Genomic DNA, 16,375 nt, shown 5'->3' with positions numbered 1-16,375 from the left:
TTTGCAGATTTCGGCCTGTATTTCTGCAGCTGTTGTTCCTTGATTTGGAAATTCTCCGTGACTTGGTTGACGACGAGTTGCGAGTCGCATCTAGGACTACTCGTCGTGCTCCGTACTTGAGTGCCAATTTTAATCCTGCAATCACGGCCTCATACTCAGCCTCATTATTAGTCATATCAGGGCACCGTATGGACTGCGAATTATTTCTCCTGTTGGGACCTCGAGCACGAGTCCCAGTCCAGATCCTGACGCATTAGAAACATCATCGGTATACAGAACCCATTGGTCGTGCATTTTGTTGGAAGTGCTGGTGGCTTCCCTTTCGATTTCAGGCATTATCTTTGCACTAAAATCGTCGATGAAGTCGGCAAGTACTTTCGACTTTATCACCGTTCGCGGCTGATAAGTTATATCATGCTCGCTCAGCTCTATGGCCTATTTGGCCAATCTACCCGACAATTCGGGTTTGTGCAGGATACTCCTTAGCGGAAAGGTCGTGACCACTGAGATGGGGTGGCACTGGAAATAGGGTCTAAGCTTTCGTGAAGCTACAACCAAGGATATGGCTAGCTTCTCGAGGTGGGGGCACCGTGTTTCAGCATCGACCAAAGTCTTGCTAATGTAGTAGATGAGAGACTGCGTAACTTTATTTTCTCATACCAGGACTGCAATTACTGCGACATCGGACACGGCCAGGCAGATGAAGAGACGTTCTCCAGGTTCTACTTTAGCGAGCAGCGAGGGCGAGGACATGTATGCCTTTAGTTCTTTTAAGGCGTTAACGCACTCGGAATTCCATTGGAGTCTGTTGTCTTTTTTGAGTACGCCGAAAAATTTATGGCACCTATCAGAGTACCGTGATATGAATCTTGATAGGGCGGTTGTACGATCGATTAGCTTCTGCACCTTTTTCTTGCTGGTCAAGTTTTCTGGTATTCCCTCTATAGCCATGATTTGGTCGGGGTTGACCTCGATGCCTCATTGCGATACTAAGAAGCCGAGGAACTTTCCCGAGGTTACTCCAAAGGTGCATTTATCGAGGTTCAATTTCATCTCGTACCTTCTAAGTATGTCGAAGGCTTCCCTTAAGTGGTCGATGTGGTCATCTTTCCTTTTCGACTTGACTAGCATGTCGTCTATATATACATCCATGGTCTTGCTGAGTTGATCTTTGAACATTTTGGTCATCAACCTTTGATATGTCCCCCCTGCATTTTTCAACCCGAACGACATAACCCTGTAGCAGTATGTCCCCTGGTGGGTGATAAAAGTGATTTTTTATGGTCCTCCTTCTCCTTGAGGATCTGAATGTAGCCTGAGTAGGCATCGAAGAAGCTTAGCAGCTCGTTCCCGATTGTTGCATCGATGAGTTGGTCAATATGGGGCAGTGGGAATGAGTCTGTTGGGCAGGATTTGTTCAGATCTGTGAAGTCTACGCATATCCGCCATTTTCCGTTCTTCTTTTTTACCATGACCACGTTGGCAACCCATTGGGGATATTTTGACTCTCTGATGGAGCCATTCTTAAGTAATTTTTCCACCTCCTCGTGGATAACATCATTTATGTCACGCGCCGAACCTGGGGGCGAGACTGACATCCAGTGTCTTACCTATCCTTGCGTACCAACTTGCAACTAAGGGACTCTGAACATATGATGTCATACTTTTGGCCATGGGCCACATTGCAAGACGACAGCGAATGCTGACTAAATATCAATATAAAACATGGCCGACAAGGCCGTCATATTTATTACAGCTGACAAACCAACCAAATATACATATAAGGCCTGAAAGCCCAACATACTGCACTAACTGACAAGATATGTCTACAAGCCTCTACTGATGGATATACTGTGATTGGAACGGCTCTCCGACCTACTCATGACATATATACATATATATACAAGATATACATAAGGCTCTAGACCCTGAAACTCCGAAAGGCATGGAGCTTACCGATCAAGCTGAACTCGGGCAACACTTATTGAAGAGGCCTACTCGTCTGTCTGTCTGACCTGCACGCATGAAATGCAGCGCCCCCAAAAAAGGGATGTCAGTACAAAATAATGTACTGAGTATGTAAGGAAATATACTGAAAGCTGAAACTGAACTGATAATATAATAATTGCAAGTAGCTGGAAGTCAAAGATAATCTGAAGATATGATTACCTGCTGATACTGACTCAATTCTCTCAATATAGTAAGTAAAATAGCTGTCCGACCCTATAAGGCTTGGTATACATATATATCTGCTCTGCCGTAGTAGGCTCGATCATAAGCGCTCGATCATACTAGGCTCTGTATCTCGACCAACTAGGCTCGCTCATAAGCGTTCGGCCACAGTAGGATCAGTATATAACTTACCATCTGATCAGAGGTTGCCCAATAGGGGCCTGCCCATCGATTATAGCTCGATGGTAATGAAAATATTGTTAATACTGTATATATATAACTTCTCTGCTCTCTTGACTGGAAGAAGGAAATACTCAACTGAATATGAAGTCCCGATAAGGAGAATATTATAACTTACAACACTAGGAAAATATACGCAATTTGCGAGACTAGCAAAATATACGTAAATTCCGAGATATGAATGTAATGACGAGTTCATGCCAAATGAAAGAACAACTTAGCCTTAACATACCTGAACTAGGGAAAAATTCATATGGTATTCTTGAACATTGGGTTTAAACTACAAAGCTTGAGCTATCTGACTTCTAAAGAAACGAAGTGTAGAAAACTGGGCTATCTCGACGCCTTGCCACTAAGTTAATTGACTTGAACGTTAGAAACGTATACAGTGACTTGATGTGAGATAATTCATCCTTTGTAATAGTATAAAATTGAACTAAGCAATACAATTCCCATGATTGACTGAAATTTAAAACCACAACCATATACGGATACCCACAATTCCATTTGAAGTCTCCTTCACTATATTAAAAGTTTCAAGAATCACTACCAAAGTAGTAGTAAAAGCTTTGATTATCACATATTGGAAAAGTCCAAACTTGATAACTTGGTATACCCACTGACCAAGTTTCCACATGAACTACTGAAGAAATCATATTACTAATCCAATGAAATGCATATTAGACCAACCACGTCATTCATGCAATTGCTTTGTCAAATTAACTCTAGCCACCTTTTTCCTTAATGTGACACATAATATAAATGACTAATGAGTCATTAGGTTGAATGCCACAAGCTGCCACGTCCCTTTTGGTATGATCTTATTAATTTTATCCGCTTATTAGATAACCGGGTAATGTTCTGTTACCCGGTAATTAACCAATTACCCACATAATTGAGAATTATTCCCACTTACTTGAAATATTACTCACTTTTCATATACCTTATATACCTTACTAGTAGGGTCATGTGGTACCTTGTATGGTACTAGTCCATAAATACCAAGTATTTTAGCTATAGCCGTATTTTATCCCAAAATACCAAATTTCAACGAAATTCATTTTCTTAGACTTGCTCCCCCTTTCACCTTCATGAATTTACTAATCACTTGTGAAATAAAATAATCCTTATGATCTTCAAGTAATCTTTTACTTGGACTGATGTCAATTACCTTATGACAAATTCAACGTACAATACTTCAGGGTGCAACATCGTCGTAACTTAATACTACGAAGCGTAACATCACCGCCATATATATTACTGCAGAGCATAACATTGACGTAATACTGCGGGACGTAAAAATTTATCGCGGCATTGAATTTTCTTCTAACTTACCGCACTGGAGTGGAATGGGTCGACGTTCAGTTTGTGTGTCACTATCTCCTTTAGGATACCCAGCATGTTTTCATGCGAAAAAGCAAACAGGTCTGCATTACTTTTTAACAACTGGCAGAATTTACCTCATTCTTGGAGCTTGTGGTCGATGAAAACTTTCTTGTTGTGGTCGTTATCATTGAGTAGGACAGGGTCAAGGTCTTCTACGGTAGATTTTGTAGCTTCTACGACTTCGGGATCTTTGATTATATCCTTCTCGTCCTCGCCTGACCTCGACCCTGTTGATTGCTATGCTTCTTTGGCTTTACCCTTTAACTGTTGGGTGTGCGTGTAGTCTTGGGCGATACGATAGCATTCTCAGGCGGTGCGTTTTTCTCCTCAGATGCTGAATACTCCCCAAGGGGTGGAAAATTTGATGACTTGATATAAGCTGGAGGGGACGACTTTCATGGCGTGGATCCAAGGTCGACCTATGATGGTGTTGTATGTCGTATCCTGGTCTATGAAGTGGAACATGGTCTCAAAAGTGACGGCTCCGGCCAGGACGGGCAGCGTGATCTCTGCAGATGTCCACTCAACTACATTGATAAAACCCGTTAGTGTGATGCAGCATGGCACTATCCTATCTTCGAGTTTCAGTTGGGTGAGAACTCGAGGGTGGATGATGCACGCGCCGCTCCCGTCATCGACCATAGTAATTTTTACATCAGTATCTAAGATGCCTAAAGTAATGACAAGGGAGTCATAGTGAGGAAACACCAAACCTTGGGTATCCGACTTATCGAAGATGATTCTTTCTTCGAGTTCGTCATACTGTTCATGAGTGATCGGCCATTTATGTTTGTGGGTGGTGGTGAAATTCACGTTGTTGATTGACGCATCGTCGTTCCCTCCAATGATCATTTGAATGGTTCAAGCCAGGGAGGGTGGTTTGGGTAGTCCCTGGTGCTATTCATGTCCACGGGTGAAGTTGGCCCTCCCTCGATCGCTCATCAGCTCTTTCAAGTGCCCTTGGTGAAGCATGTTCACGACCTTTTGTCTTAGGGTGATACAATCCTTGGTTTTGTGACCTCGCTCCTGGTGAAACTCACAGAGGGCATTTGACTTTCTAGTGCTCAGGTCAGATCTCATCTTCTATGACCACTTTACTTTTGGGCCGAGCTTCTCTAGTGTGTAAACTATTTTTGAGGGGGAAACACAGAAATTGTGAGCAGACAATAAGGGAGGCATACCTCTCTCATTTCGGTGAGTTCCTATTCTTGGCCTAGAAGGGCCTTCGTCGTGTCGGGGAGACAGCATGAGGGTGCCTGGGTTGTAAGGTTGATGTCTTTCCCATTAGGTCGGGGTCCTGCTAGATCTCTCTTGTTATCATATCTCCAGTCCATCCTAGATTCGGCTTGTACCGAAGTTAGCCGTTGAGTCAGCCCATTTAGATCATCTTTGTCAGATCGAACCTCGGCGCAATAAGCATAGTGTATCTCGTCCCAAGTGGTCGGGGATACTTCATGAGGCGGCTCAGCAGCTTTTTGGTCGCCCTTGACCCACTTTTGTTCAGCCCATTCTGAAAGGCTGCCACGGCCATTCCTTCCGATACGTTTGGTAAGGTCATCCTTACTCGATTAAATCGAGCAAGGAAGTCCTTGAGTCCCTCTCCAGGTGATTGTTTTATGGCAAATATGTCATTTACTCTCGCCTTCGCCTTTTTTGCTCCGGCATGGGATGTTACTAACTTATCTGCCATTTCCTCGAATGTTTCAATCGAGCATGCGGACAACTGTGAATACCAAGTCAATACACCCCCGGTGAGGGTTTCGTCGAACTTCTTCAATAAGATGGAGGAAATTTTCTCTTTGGCGAGATCGTTTCCTTTCACTGCGTGACGTAACGAGTCACATGATCTTCAGGGTCTGTTGTGCCGTTGTATATTTTTAGGTACGATGGCTTTTTGAAGGTTTTAGGTATTGTGTGTGGCGCAACTTCGTCACTATATGGCTGTTCAATGAATCGACCGGCGTCCCTTTTTGGTAGGAGTTTTGGGGCGCCCAGTATTTTGTCTACTCTTTCTTGATGTTCTTTCATTTGGTCGCGGCATTTTATTCTCGTTCTCCATCCCATCCATTTTCCTCAAAATGGCTATGAGGGTGTCATTACCTGCATTACTAACTTTGTGAGTAATACCTGTTATGATGGGGGCGTATTGCTCGTTTGTGATGCAACGCTGACTTTTACATCTTCTTTGTTCGGCCTTTGAGCGGGCATATCGAGAATACTGGTTAGCGTTTTTGCCAACCATGCCTCGAGCAGTTTGTTCACTGCTGGTGGTGCCTCTTCCGTTGTGGACGTAGAGGCCCCCTTACCGTATGAGGTCGTGATGCTGCCATGGGGAGAGGGCGAGCTGTTTTGCCAAGGAAATGCATTTGGTGTTACATCATCGCCTTCCGTTTCATCGATTTCGTTGATGGTATGGGGGGGATTAGCAGTGAGGTCAGCTATTGCTTTCCTCTTTTCCTCACCGTTACCTGCCATGTTAGCTTTGTGTGCACATGGAATGTTGTGTGTTCTATATTATGGATCTAGAGAAAACTAAAATTTTAACTAGAAAATTCCTCACAGACGGCGCCAAATTGTTCGACAAAAAAGTATAACACATTTTTGTTAAACCAATTAGATAATAAGATGTTAAAGATAATTAATTCTAGATCTGAGATGGATAACATGAACAGAAGACATAGTTGAATGTTAATGTTGACAGTGATTATGCCTAGATATAATGGAATGTAAAAAGACCATATATTAAATAACATTAAATGACAATAAATATAAACATAGGAGAAGATTCCCCAATATTGAAGAGGGCGAAGGATTCTTTCCTCTGACAATGATGACTGACACGAGTGTTTGGACAATATTTCACAGTTTCTTGGATATGATGGAAATGACACTAGAATAGTTCACAAAACGGTGGAATCTCTACGAAAAGTGGTTCTTTGTATTTTCTGAATGCTTATCTTTTACAAATGTTCTTCTCCAAAATCGAATTCCCCCTTATCCCTTTCTCTCCTACTATATATATATGTGTGTGTGTGTGTGTGTGGGGGGGGGGGGGTATTCCCAAAAATGCCTAAAAGTACAACAGAGAGAATATTCAAGGGAATATATTTTTTGAAAGTCTCAAGGCTATACTAGCCGTTATTTCTGTTCCCGCTACTCAACTTCGGCCAGATGAGCCACACGATGGCTCATTCTTGTTAACCACTGTTCGACCTCGACCAAGCTGCCTATAATGTGTTATCGTTGTCACGACAATCACTTTTTCGTACTAAATTTTCTCGGTCGAATTTTTACCCATACAGAAACCACTCTCCCTATATGTTGTGCCAGATCCATTCTCCTTTCAATAGGGAGTCACAATTTAAGTTTGGGACTGACAATACAAGTTTAACATTTGAACTTTGTTCAATATTCCTTCCATAGACTTATAGCTTTTGACAGTCCAAAAATCTTACTCACGATTCAAAATTCGAAGGCCGTGACGGACACTCGACGTTTTAAGTTCCAAGGAGTGAACCCATTAACCCAACTATTAGTATAGTTTAACATGTGATAGTAGATCACTTATGATCTTATAGATTACGAATTAAGTAATAATTATTATAGAAATTTGAGTTTCCATACACACTAATGCAATAAAAAATAATTACATAATTCACCAGATAATTACAAGTAAGATCTCTTGATAAACATTAATTATTAATCAAGTAAAAATAGATAAGTAAAAATCACATAATAGTGTCAAAAAATCTTTACTCGTCTGTATGTATAACTTAAAGTTTAGAAATTTAATAGTATTTTACCGTATAAGTGATCTAATTGTGTAATTATTTTCGACAGTATGCGTAGAATTTAAACTTGTAGGCTTAGTGGGGAAAAAAAAAGAAAAAAGAAATTACCCAACACTGAAAACCCATTCAAAGGCCCCGTTTGGCCATGGGTTTTGCCAAAATAAATTTGGAATTTATTTTCAAAACTCATGTTTGGCCATAAATTTTGCCCATATTTGGAACTAAGTGTCCTGAATTTTTATGCTGTTAATTTGAAATTCAAGATTTAGTGTCCTAAATTTTTGAGCTGCTAACTTGAAAATTACTAATTTGAAATTGAGGACCAAGTGTCCTGTATTTTTGAACTGCTAATTTAAAATTCAAGATAAAAGATTCGAATTTATGAACATAATTTTCGAACTTTAGGACACAGTGTTCTGATGTTTAAGCAAATTGGATAATCGTTAAATACATTGTAAACTGTAAATGTATTTTGAACAATATGTTTAGTGGCTATCTGGTGTCATTTCCACACCAATCTTGAGGCCGTTACAGTTGGACCTTCACTACGGGTCCAGTATCTACCTTTTTTGTTTTTGTGACGAAGTCCCGTATCCAGTTTGTCGGCCCTTGATTTTCCCCGTGCTCACAATTTTGAAACATCACATCCTAAAGTTTTCCCTCCCGAGACGGTGTGTGTCCCGACTTCATTTCCGTCACCTCTGTTTGCGAAAATGCCCCAAAGAAACTGGAGAGACCAAGAAAATCCAACACCCACTCTGAGAAGATCTCCCCGGTTTACTGCCGCTGCTACTGAGATTTCTGATAAGGAAGTCCACAAAAATCAGATTGTTGTCTCAAAAAGCTCCCAAAAATCCAGTACTAGGCTGCGAAGGTCGCCAAGATTGAGCATTGTAAATCTGCAGAATAATGGTGCGGTAAATAGTATAGAGAGAAGGGTTACACGTAGTTCTACCGGGGACCCACCTGTCAGTAAAGTACTAGGCTATGATTCCGCTGACAATTCATTTGAGAAAAGAAAGGGTGATTTAAAGAATGGGCCAAAGATCCCTACACATGCTCAAGAGACTAGTAAAGAAAGTTTAGCTGGCCCATCATCTGAAGTTGTGGTTTGTGGAAAGGATGATAATGGCACGGTAAAGAAAGGCACGGGATTGAAGAGAAAGAGAACTAACCAACGAATGGAGGAGAGCAGTAGTGCTAATGGGTGGACCAACAAACAGGAGCTGGCATTGCAAAATGCTTATTTCGCGGCAAAGGCAACGCCTAACTTCTGGAAGAAAGTTGCTAAGATGGTAATTTGGCTGTGATTTTAAAATTAGCTTATGTTTCATTTTGTGCTTTCTATAATTCTATCTTCATGACAAACTAATTTAGCTGAGCATTGAGCATTTATATACTACTTGATGATTTATAAGGAAAGTTGTCTTTAGGATTTATGGTTTTAAGTGTCAAAGTCCAGGTATAATCAAAGGTAGGATTCAGGTATGATACGAATTGCCTGCCTGGACGATTTCTTTGTCTTACGAAGACCTACCAAGTGATCTCAGTCTATTGGATATGTTTGCACATCAACAGTTTCAATGTAATAAGAAAACGAATTTTGCAAGTATAGGAGCTGATAGGTTCGAGATGGTTTAGTCAATTTTAGTCTGAAATTGGGGCTCTCGGAATTAAGTTGATCTTTGTCCAGGAGAAATTAAGAATGTCAAAAAAAGAGTTTCAGATAGTCTTTGGATGGTCTTAAGATGCACGACCGCCCAACCTTTAACCAATGTCAAAGGGTTACGTTCACTTTTTCCTCCTTTTCTTTCAAGGGTTCCCTCTCCCTTCCTCCCCTCCTATTGGAAGCTAATGTGCCTGATAGCCTGTTTGCTGCAAAAATGTTGTTGTATAACTTTGGGCCTAGACAAGCGGATTGCCTCTTGAATTTTTACAAAAGTTAATTGGGAGATTTTATTTGTTTACAGAAGAGAAATAGTTGATGGGTAGAGACAATTTCATTTCATCTTTCCCATCAGTAAAAGTACCCGTAAGGAATATTATTCTTATATATAAGACAAATAAGATCAATATCAGATCAATTAACAGTTGTATATTCTTGTATCTCACTCCTTTCTCTATTATCCTCTTTTTCAACTTTCTCTGACCAAACGTAGTTCGTTTATGTATTCCAAGGACCTCATTTCAGTTTTATGATTCGCCCTCTTATAGATTCTTAGATAGTCACTCTTTCTATTTTTGCTTTCCAATTTTGTTCAACATGCTGAGTGTTCTAATATGGTTGTCTCTGTGGATTTTAATCCGTTTCTACCACCTGATCCTCCAGCAGCGAGTATTATTAGTATGATACGACCTAATTTTCCAGCACTCTTCATTGGCCTCCTCCCTCTACCATCTCTACTACGGTACTGTTTTACCCGCTTTCCTCCATGTATGCTTATTTTACTTGAACAATCAATGTCATCTTGACCAGTAAACTACTTTCACCTTCCAAATTGCTACCAAATCTTCAACTCGCTGCTAAGTCGGCTGGTGGTTTTGAATGGAAATAATAAATAAAGCTATACCAGTATATTCTCACAAGTGGGTCTGAGGAAGATAATGTGTACACATACGTTATCTCTGCCTTGTGCAGGTGGAGAGGCTGTTACGATAAGCCCTTAGCTCAAGGAAAACAAAAATCATACTCCCTCCGTTTCAATTTATGTGAACCTATTTCCTTTTTAGTCCGTGCCAAAAAGAATGACCCCTTTCCTTATTTGGAAACAATTTACCTTTACACAATGATTTATAGTCACACAAAATATATGTGCCTCATTTTACACCACAAGATCAAAAGTCTTCTCTCTTTTCTTAAACTCCGTGCCCAGTCAAATGGGTTCACATAAATTGAAACGGAGGGAGTAGCAGTTTAAAAGGAAATACGATAGCGAAGAAGACATGGAAGAAGAAGTGTTAACAATGCAAGATAATAAGAGAACCAAAGCATAAGAAACATCAGGTAGTAATAGAAATATAAGGTTAAGGGAATTAAAATACTAGTACTACTGATAAGGGAAGGAAATACGCTCGACGGTTCTGAATGGAAATAATAAAGAGGAAATTGATGGATTTGTTTGCAGCTGGAAGAGGGAGAGAATGGGATAAAGGTGGAGATTAGAAATTGTGAGAATTGTCTCTTTAGGATTGAGAGTTTTTAGTTGTTCAGATATTCTCTTGTCACATTTTTATAGACATCCAGGGCACAAAAGTAGAAGAAGCATAATTCTTCAAAATTTGAGCTGATGTGTCGAGTATTAACCTACGAAGTAATATGGTAGTCCATTAATACCGAAAGGAGAAATTTTTAATTAAAGTATACGACATTCTGGGGTGGCTTGAAAGGAACTTAAGATAGTTTTTTGTTACATTATCAAAAAAGGAAAACAACTTAAGATAGTTTTATTTGGACAAAGGGGTCGGAGTAGGAAAAATCATTATTATGCGCATGATGATTTTATTTTCCCTGCTTATACCATGAAATATTGGAATAGCAAGATAAATTATTGCAGGAGGGAGAAAAGGAGAGAGACATAAAGGTTGATCTTTTACACTTTAGAAGATTGGCATGTTGCCAGAATAACTTCCTCCTGCAGTTAGATAGAAGTATAGAACTTGTGGTTCATCAACAGAGAGGGGGAGAGAGAGGGAGGGAGGGAGGGAGGGAGAGAGGGAGAGGGGGGGGGGGGATGATCTCTTGGGGTACCGTAGCATCAATGCGGTTGGAGCGTCAACATTAGTTCCAGCATTAAGTGAGAAATAGGACAAATTGCACGGGAAGGCTGATTAGTGGACTCATTTCATCGAGGGAAAGTGACTTTTTACAAGAACATTTGAAATCTGTGAGCAGCATGACTGTAATGATGCTGACGAGCAGTACTTGATACTTCAGCCACCCAAGTATCATACTGGTATATCAATCGCTTGATGGTTGTACGAGGGCGTGTCCAAAATAAAAGTTGGGTAGCAAGTTGATAATGCATAGAACCTTTACTGTAGGAAGAGGGTGAAAGGCTAGTTTCTTGTGAGGCTTGGTGATGCTTCCGAAGCCAGAGGCGATGAACTACAGTGAATGACATCAGGTGATGAAAAAATAAAAAACAGCACTATCTCAGTCTATAAAGTAGGACTTTAGTTTGTCCAGCATAGCACTTATAGGTTTATCCCATCTTCTTTGACCTTTTTTGTCACTACTCCTGATCATGTCTCTTTTGTAATGAAGTAAAGGACAAAGTAAAGGCCACAGATGATGCCGTCAGACTTGAAGAAAGTTTGGCTGGAGCATTTCATCATTTGACGTAATATTGGGTTTTGGGACTATATCAGCAGATAAGTCAACAGTATTGGGTAGTGAGGTATTGTCTCGCTGGAGGGGTTGATCCTGGGGTTTACCAGCTGTGACTGGAGGATGTAAACAGGTGCCAAAAGCTAAACTGTTGCTTCGTATTAATATTTTTCCCAAGATGAAACCTATATATGAATGACATGGTAGTGGATTAGCTAGAATTACTTATGGTGGTATATTTGTTCTTAGATCCAAATATTTTTGCATACCTACAGCTCATTTGGACACAAGCTGCTAGCCAACAAGCCTTGAGATCTGAGTAGTAACTTAGTATATACTTCTACTCCTCAGCTTCTGATTAAGATCTATTAGGATCGCGCTTCACCTAGAAATCCATGAATGTAGATTCTAGGTCCTTTGTTGACATCAATATGTTAGCAAATGGTGCATGTAACCTGTGAATTTTCTGAACACTGCAATTCAAATATGAAAACCAAAGAAAGGTATGGTAGTTACCATTTCTGGCTTTAGTTTTCCTTGTATTTTGAACGTCAGCTTGCGACATAAATGGTCATCTCAGTAAACTTTGGACTTGCTTTGCAGGTGCCTGGAAAATCAGCAAAGGAATGTTTTGACAAGATACATTCGGATTTCATGACCCCACCTCAGCCTCAACCACGTTCAAGGGTTAAAAAGATGAACACGTCATCACTTTCTCCTTGTGCAACTAAACTGCTCCTGTCCACGGGGAAAACCACCAAAAAGCTCAGATATAGCAAGCCGAAGAGCCATCTCTCACGGAAGAAAGTGAGACAACTACTGCAAAAGCAAAACGACGTAGATCGAGATAAGGAGGCAGACTTCTTCAATGTTCTTGAATCAACAGATCCAACTGCTAGGGCATTTTGCCAGAATGCAGAAATTTTCACCCCAGAGCGCAACGAAGAAGGTTTGCATTATTTTAGAAAGTGCGTGGAGAGATCCTCTTCAGCCCATAAAAAGCACCTTTCCCGATTAAGTGGTTCATCAGTAGCAGCTCTTACCAGCCCACCAGTGCTAAAGCCAATTAAGAACAAGGTGCTACATGAGAGGTACATTGATCAGCTACATTGCAGGGAAGCAAAGAGAAAAGCAGCCACTTCAAGATCAGCAAAGGGCCACCAAAATAAGAATGATCACAAGGATGAGAATGTCAGAAAAATGGATGTGATTAAAGTTGCAAAAAATGCTCTCATATCCAAAGCAAGAGATGCAATCAACCAGTTTCAGAATATACAGATACATGCTATGGACATCTTCAACGATGATGATGATGATCGTGATGAGATTCATAATTCTGATGATGACGCCGAGGATGTCTGATGAAAGGCGGACTTTGACATTTCCATCCCATGATAGTATTCACATTTGTATTGTTAACTTGATTTTCAGTAAGCTAACCCGAACTGTATCACTTTGAGTTAGGATTCAGTCAGTCTCAGGAACATACGTTCTGTAATAAAGCGTATTGTGTATATGTGAATCTGAGTCTCTCTTCTTGAAATTCAGCAATTCTTTAGTAGAGGCATGTGTAGAGTATAATGTATTTCAAGTGATAAGCTACCTGATGAAGTAGAAAAATGACATAAAATAGTAAAATCTCTGATAGGAGAACAGTTTGTTACTTCAGTAATAAAAACTAAACATTCATATAGCTTAATGCTTAGTAGATTTAGAGTGTGTTAGGCCAAGCTGCTTATTTTGAGAAGCACTTTTGCCTCGCACTTCATGTTAAAGATCCAATAATTCTAGCAAGACTGGAAAATCTTCTATCTTGTATTAATGCATGCAGGCATATTTAAATTACTGCTCCAATTTATTAGCTTGCACCTATACTCTCTCCTAGGAGTGTTCATAAAAATCCGAAAAATCGAACCAAACCGAAAACCAACCAAAAAAACCGATACTTTTTGGTTTGGTTTGGTTTTAGTTTTGAAATTTAAAAACCGATCAAATTTGGTTTGGTTTTGATTTTAATAAAAAAAAAACCGAACCAAATCGAATATAGAAGTAACTATTTTAAATTTAGAATTACACCTATATATATATATATGTATACTTTTATACAAAGTTTCAAAATTTTTATAGTAAATGTTAATCGTTTGCACTTTTAGTACAATTCTTTACCTTTACATTCTAGTTTAATTGGTAGTTTTCTTTTGTTAAGTGTAAGAATCTATTTCATGTTAAAAATAATATATTTTTAATTGAGTCCTTAAATTATTCATCACTATTTGATTCAATTATCATCAATATATCTTGGTAAATAATAGATTTCTCAAAGGACAATTGATTTGATAGTGTTATGTTAAAAATGTGATCGCCAAAATATGTGTTTGGTAGTGTATGTCTTATATTTAAGAAAAAAATCGAAAAATAACCGAAAAAACCGAAAAATCGACATAAACCGAATCGAGAAAAAATCGACTTAATTGGTTTGGTTTTAATATTTGAAAAACCGACTTACTTGGTTTGGTTTCTTTTTAGGGAAAAACTAATCCAAACCGAACCATGAACACCCCTACTCTCTCCAAAACACCAGTTGAATTAGGAAAAATTGCACCAATGGAGCAATCCGTGACTTTGACAGATTCAGACGCCTGCAAAATACAGGAATCTCTATTGTTTTCTTTTCCTGCTACGTAATGGATATAAAGTTGAGTTAGAACCCTATCGTTATTGCATAAATAATAAAATATAATCATTGTAATGGAAATATAGAAAATTACAACAATGGAAATGAGGATTCAAGAGAAATAACTGGAGGGGTTCAGATTGTGGAGGCCGAACTTAAAAAGATAAAAAAGAACATAGCAAATTGAAAAACAAATGCTTCTTTTATTTTCATCTTGGTTTAATACATTCGAGAACTTACCCACGTTCAATATTCCCGTACACTTCAGTCAGGGGCGGAACTACAATAGTGAGTATGGGTTCGGGCGAACCCAGTGACTTTTACTCGGACCCTGTATTTACATTGAAAATTTTATTGAAAATATATAAATATACAACGGCAAACCTAGTAACAAAATAGCTCTGGGTTCAGTGGTAATTGTCCAGGGTTCGGAGTCCGCATTTACAGCGGAACACGCGGGTTGGATTCTGCCCAGAAGCAGTTAAATTTTTTTCCTTTTTAACAACGTTTTCCTTTTCATTTTTTGGAAAAAATCCACAAACTTATTACTACTAAGACAAAAAAGGAAAAGACAAAAGCTCCAAAACAGCCCAGCTGTCCTTTACTTCTTTGAGAGAGTTATTCCCCAATCAAAATCAAAAGAAAAGTGTGGGAAAGAGTTAAGGTTTTAAAAAGTTTTTGTCATTGTTTAAAATCAAAAGTACCAACTAGTCATATTTTTTTTCAAGGTTCATCCCTGCTATTTTATCTTATTTTCTTCTTTTATTTGTTTGCTTTCTTTTATCTTTTGATTTTTTAATTAAATGTTACTTGATTTTAAATTGTTTGATTCCAAAGGTTGAATTTTTCATTTCGCATTTTATATTTGTATTTTTCTGTTTCCCCTAAAATTTTAGACCCATCTCTTAATATTTTCTCAGTTTTGCCACGTGAATATAATTTGTGTATTAATTGGAGGGTCAACCATAGATTTTGTTCTTTTTCATTTCTTATAAATTTTTTATAATATTTATATATGTCTTCAAAAGTTTCATTGACAAAAATACTAAGTGATTTAAATCTTCAACTATTTTATTTTTATTTATTTTATTGTGCAAAATCAAATTAAAGTGAGATGTTCAATTTGTAATGGTTGACGACAAACTAGTTTTTTCAAAATAATTTTTTTTTTATAGCAATATTTGTTTAGGCCGGAAAGGATGTGACCATTAAGCCACTGAGGGAACATTGCATCATCTGATAACCTTCTATTAGCAAAAAGTAAAAAGGAAAACAGAAAAACTTTTCTACGCATCTAGTATTGATTATGTAGTGAACATTGAAAACAAATATTCACGAGATATGGAAACTTGTTTATTTGTTTAAATTTGATGTTTTTTTTGGTCACTGCAATGGTGGAAAGAACTTTAACTTTTATAAAATTTTGCATTGGTGATAACTTTCTTAATCAGGGGTGGAGCTAGAGTGTCGCCATCGGGTTCGGCCCAACCCAGTAGCTTTGGTTCGAATCCTGTATTTGTCTTAAAAAATTCATTGAATATGTATAAATTATTAGTTTAGAACCCACTAACTTAAAACGATTAGAATCCCGAACCCATAAACTTGAAATCTTGGCTCCGCCTCAGTATTGATATAGTATTTGTGAGACAACATAACTAGTCCCCACCATGTGACAAGATTAAAAATTAGTTATATTATCAGTGTATATTAGTTCTCATTAGCTCTATAAATATGCAAGTATAACCAAAACAAGTCCCTTAGAAATGTCAGCGAGTGAAACTGTGA

At 38.7% G+C, this 16,375-nt stretch overlaps 1 protein-coding gene across 1 annotated transcript; it reads left to right on the top strand.

Moving 5' to 3' along the window:
* The first annotated feature begins 8,011 nt into the window (after positions 1 to 8,011).
* Positions 8,012 to 13,454, top strand: LOC104234455 (uncharacterized). The gene is made up of 2 exons (XM_009788021.2): positions 8,012 to 8,884; positions 12,520 to 13,454. The coding sequence occupies exons 1-2, from the start codon at positions 8,303 to 8,305 to the stop codon at positions 13,276 to 13,278; spliced, it is 1,341 nt and encodes a 446-aa protein (XP_009786323.1). The 5' UTR covers positions 8,012 to 8,302; the 3' UTR covers positions 13,279 to 13,454.
* Positions 13,455 to 16,375: the final 2,921 nt, after the last annotated feature.

This window comes from Nicotiana sylvestris, chromosome 9 (assembly GCF_000393655.2).
Source record: "Nicotiana sylvestris chromosome 9, ASM39365v2, whole genome shotgun sequence".
Classification (NCBI taxonomy): domain Eukaryota; kingdom Viridiplantae; phylum Streptophyta; class Magnoliopsida; order Solanales; family Solanaceae; genus Nicotiana; species Nicotiana sylvestris.
Note: the sequence above shows the minus strand (reverse complement) of the source record. Positions and strands in the feature narration are given on the sequence as shown.

Excerpts from the sequence above, each read along its gene's own strand:
- LOC104234455 (XM_009788021.2), top strand. The coding sequence starts at position 8,303 with ATGCCCCAAAGAAACTGGAGAGACCAAGAAAATCCAACACCCACTCTG. Across the intron at positions 8,885-12,519 it reads GGAAGAAAGTTGCTAAGATG|GTGCCTGGAAAATCAGCAAA; the intron begins GTAATTTGGCTG and ends CTTGCTTTGCAG.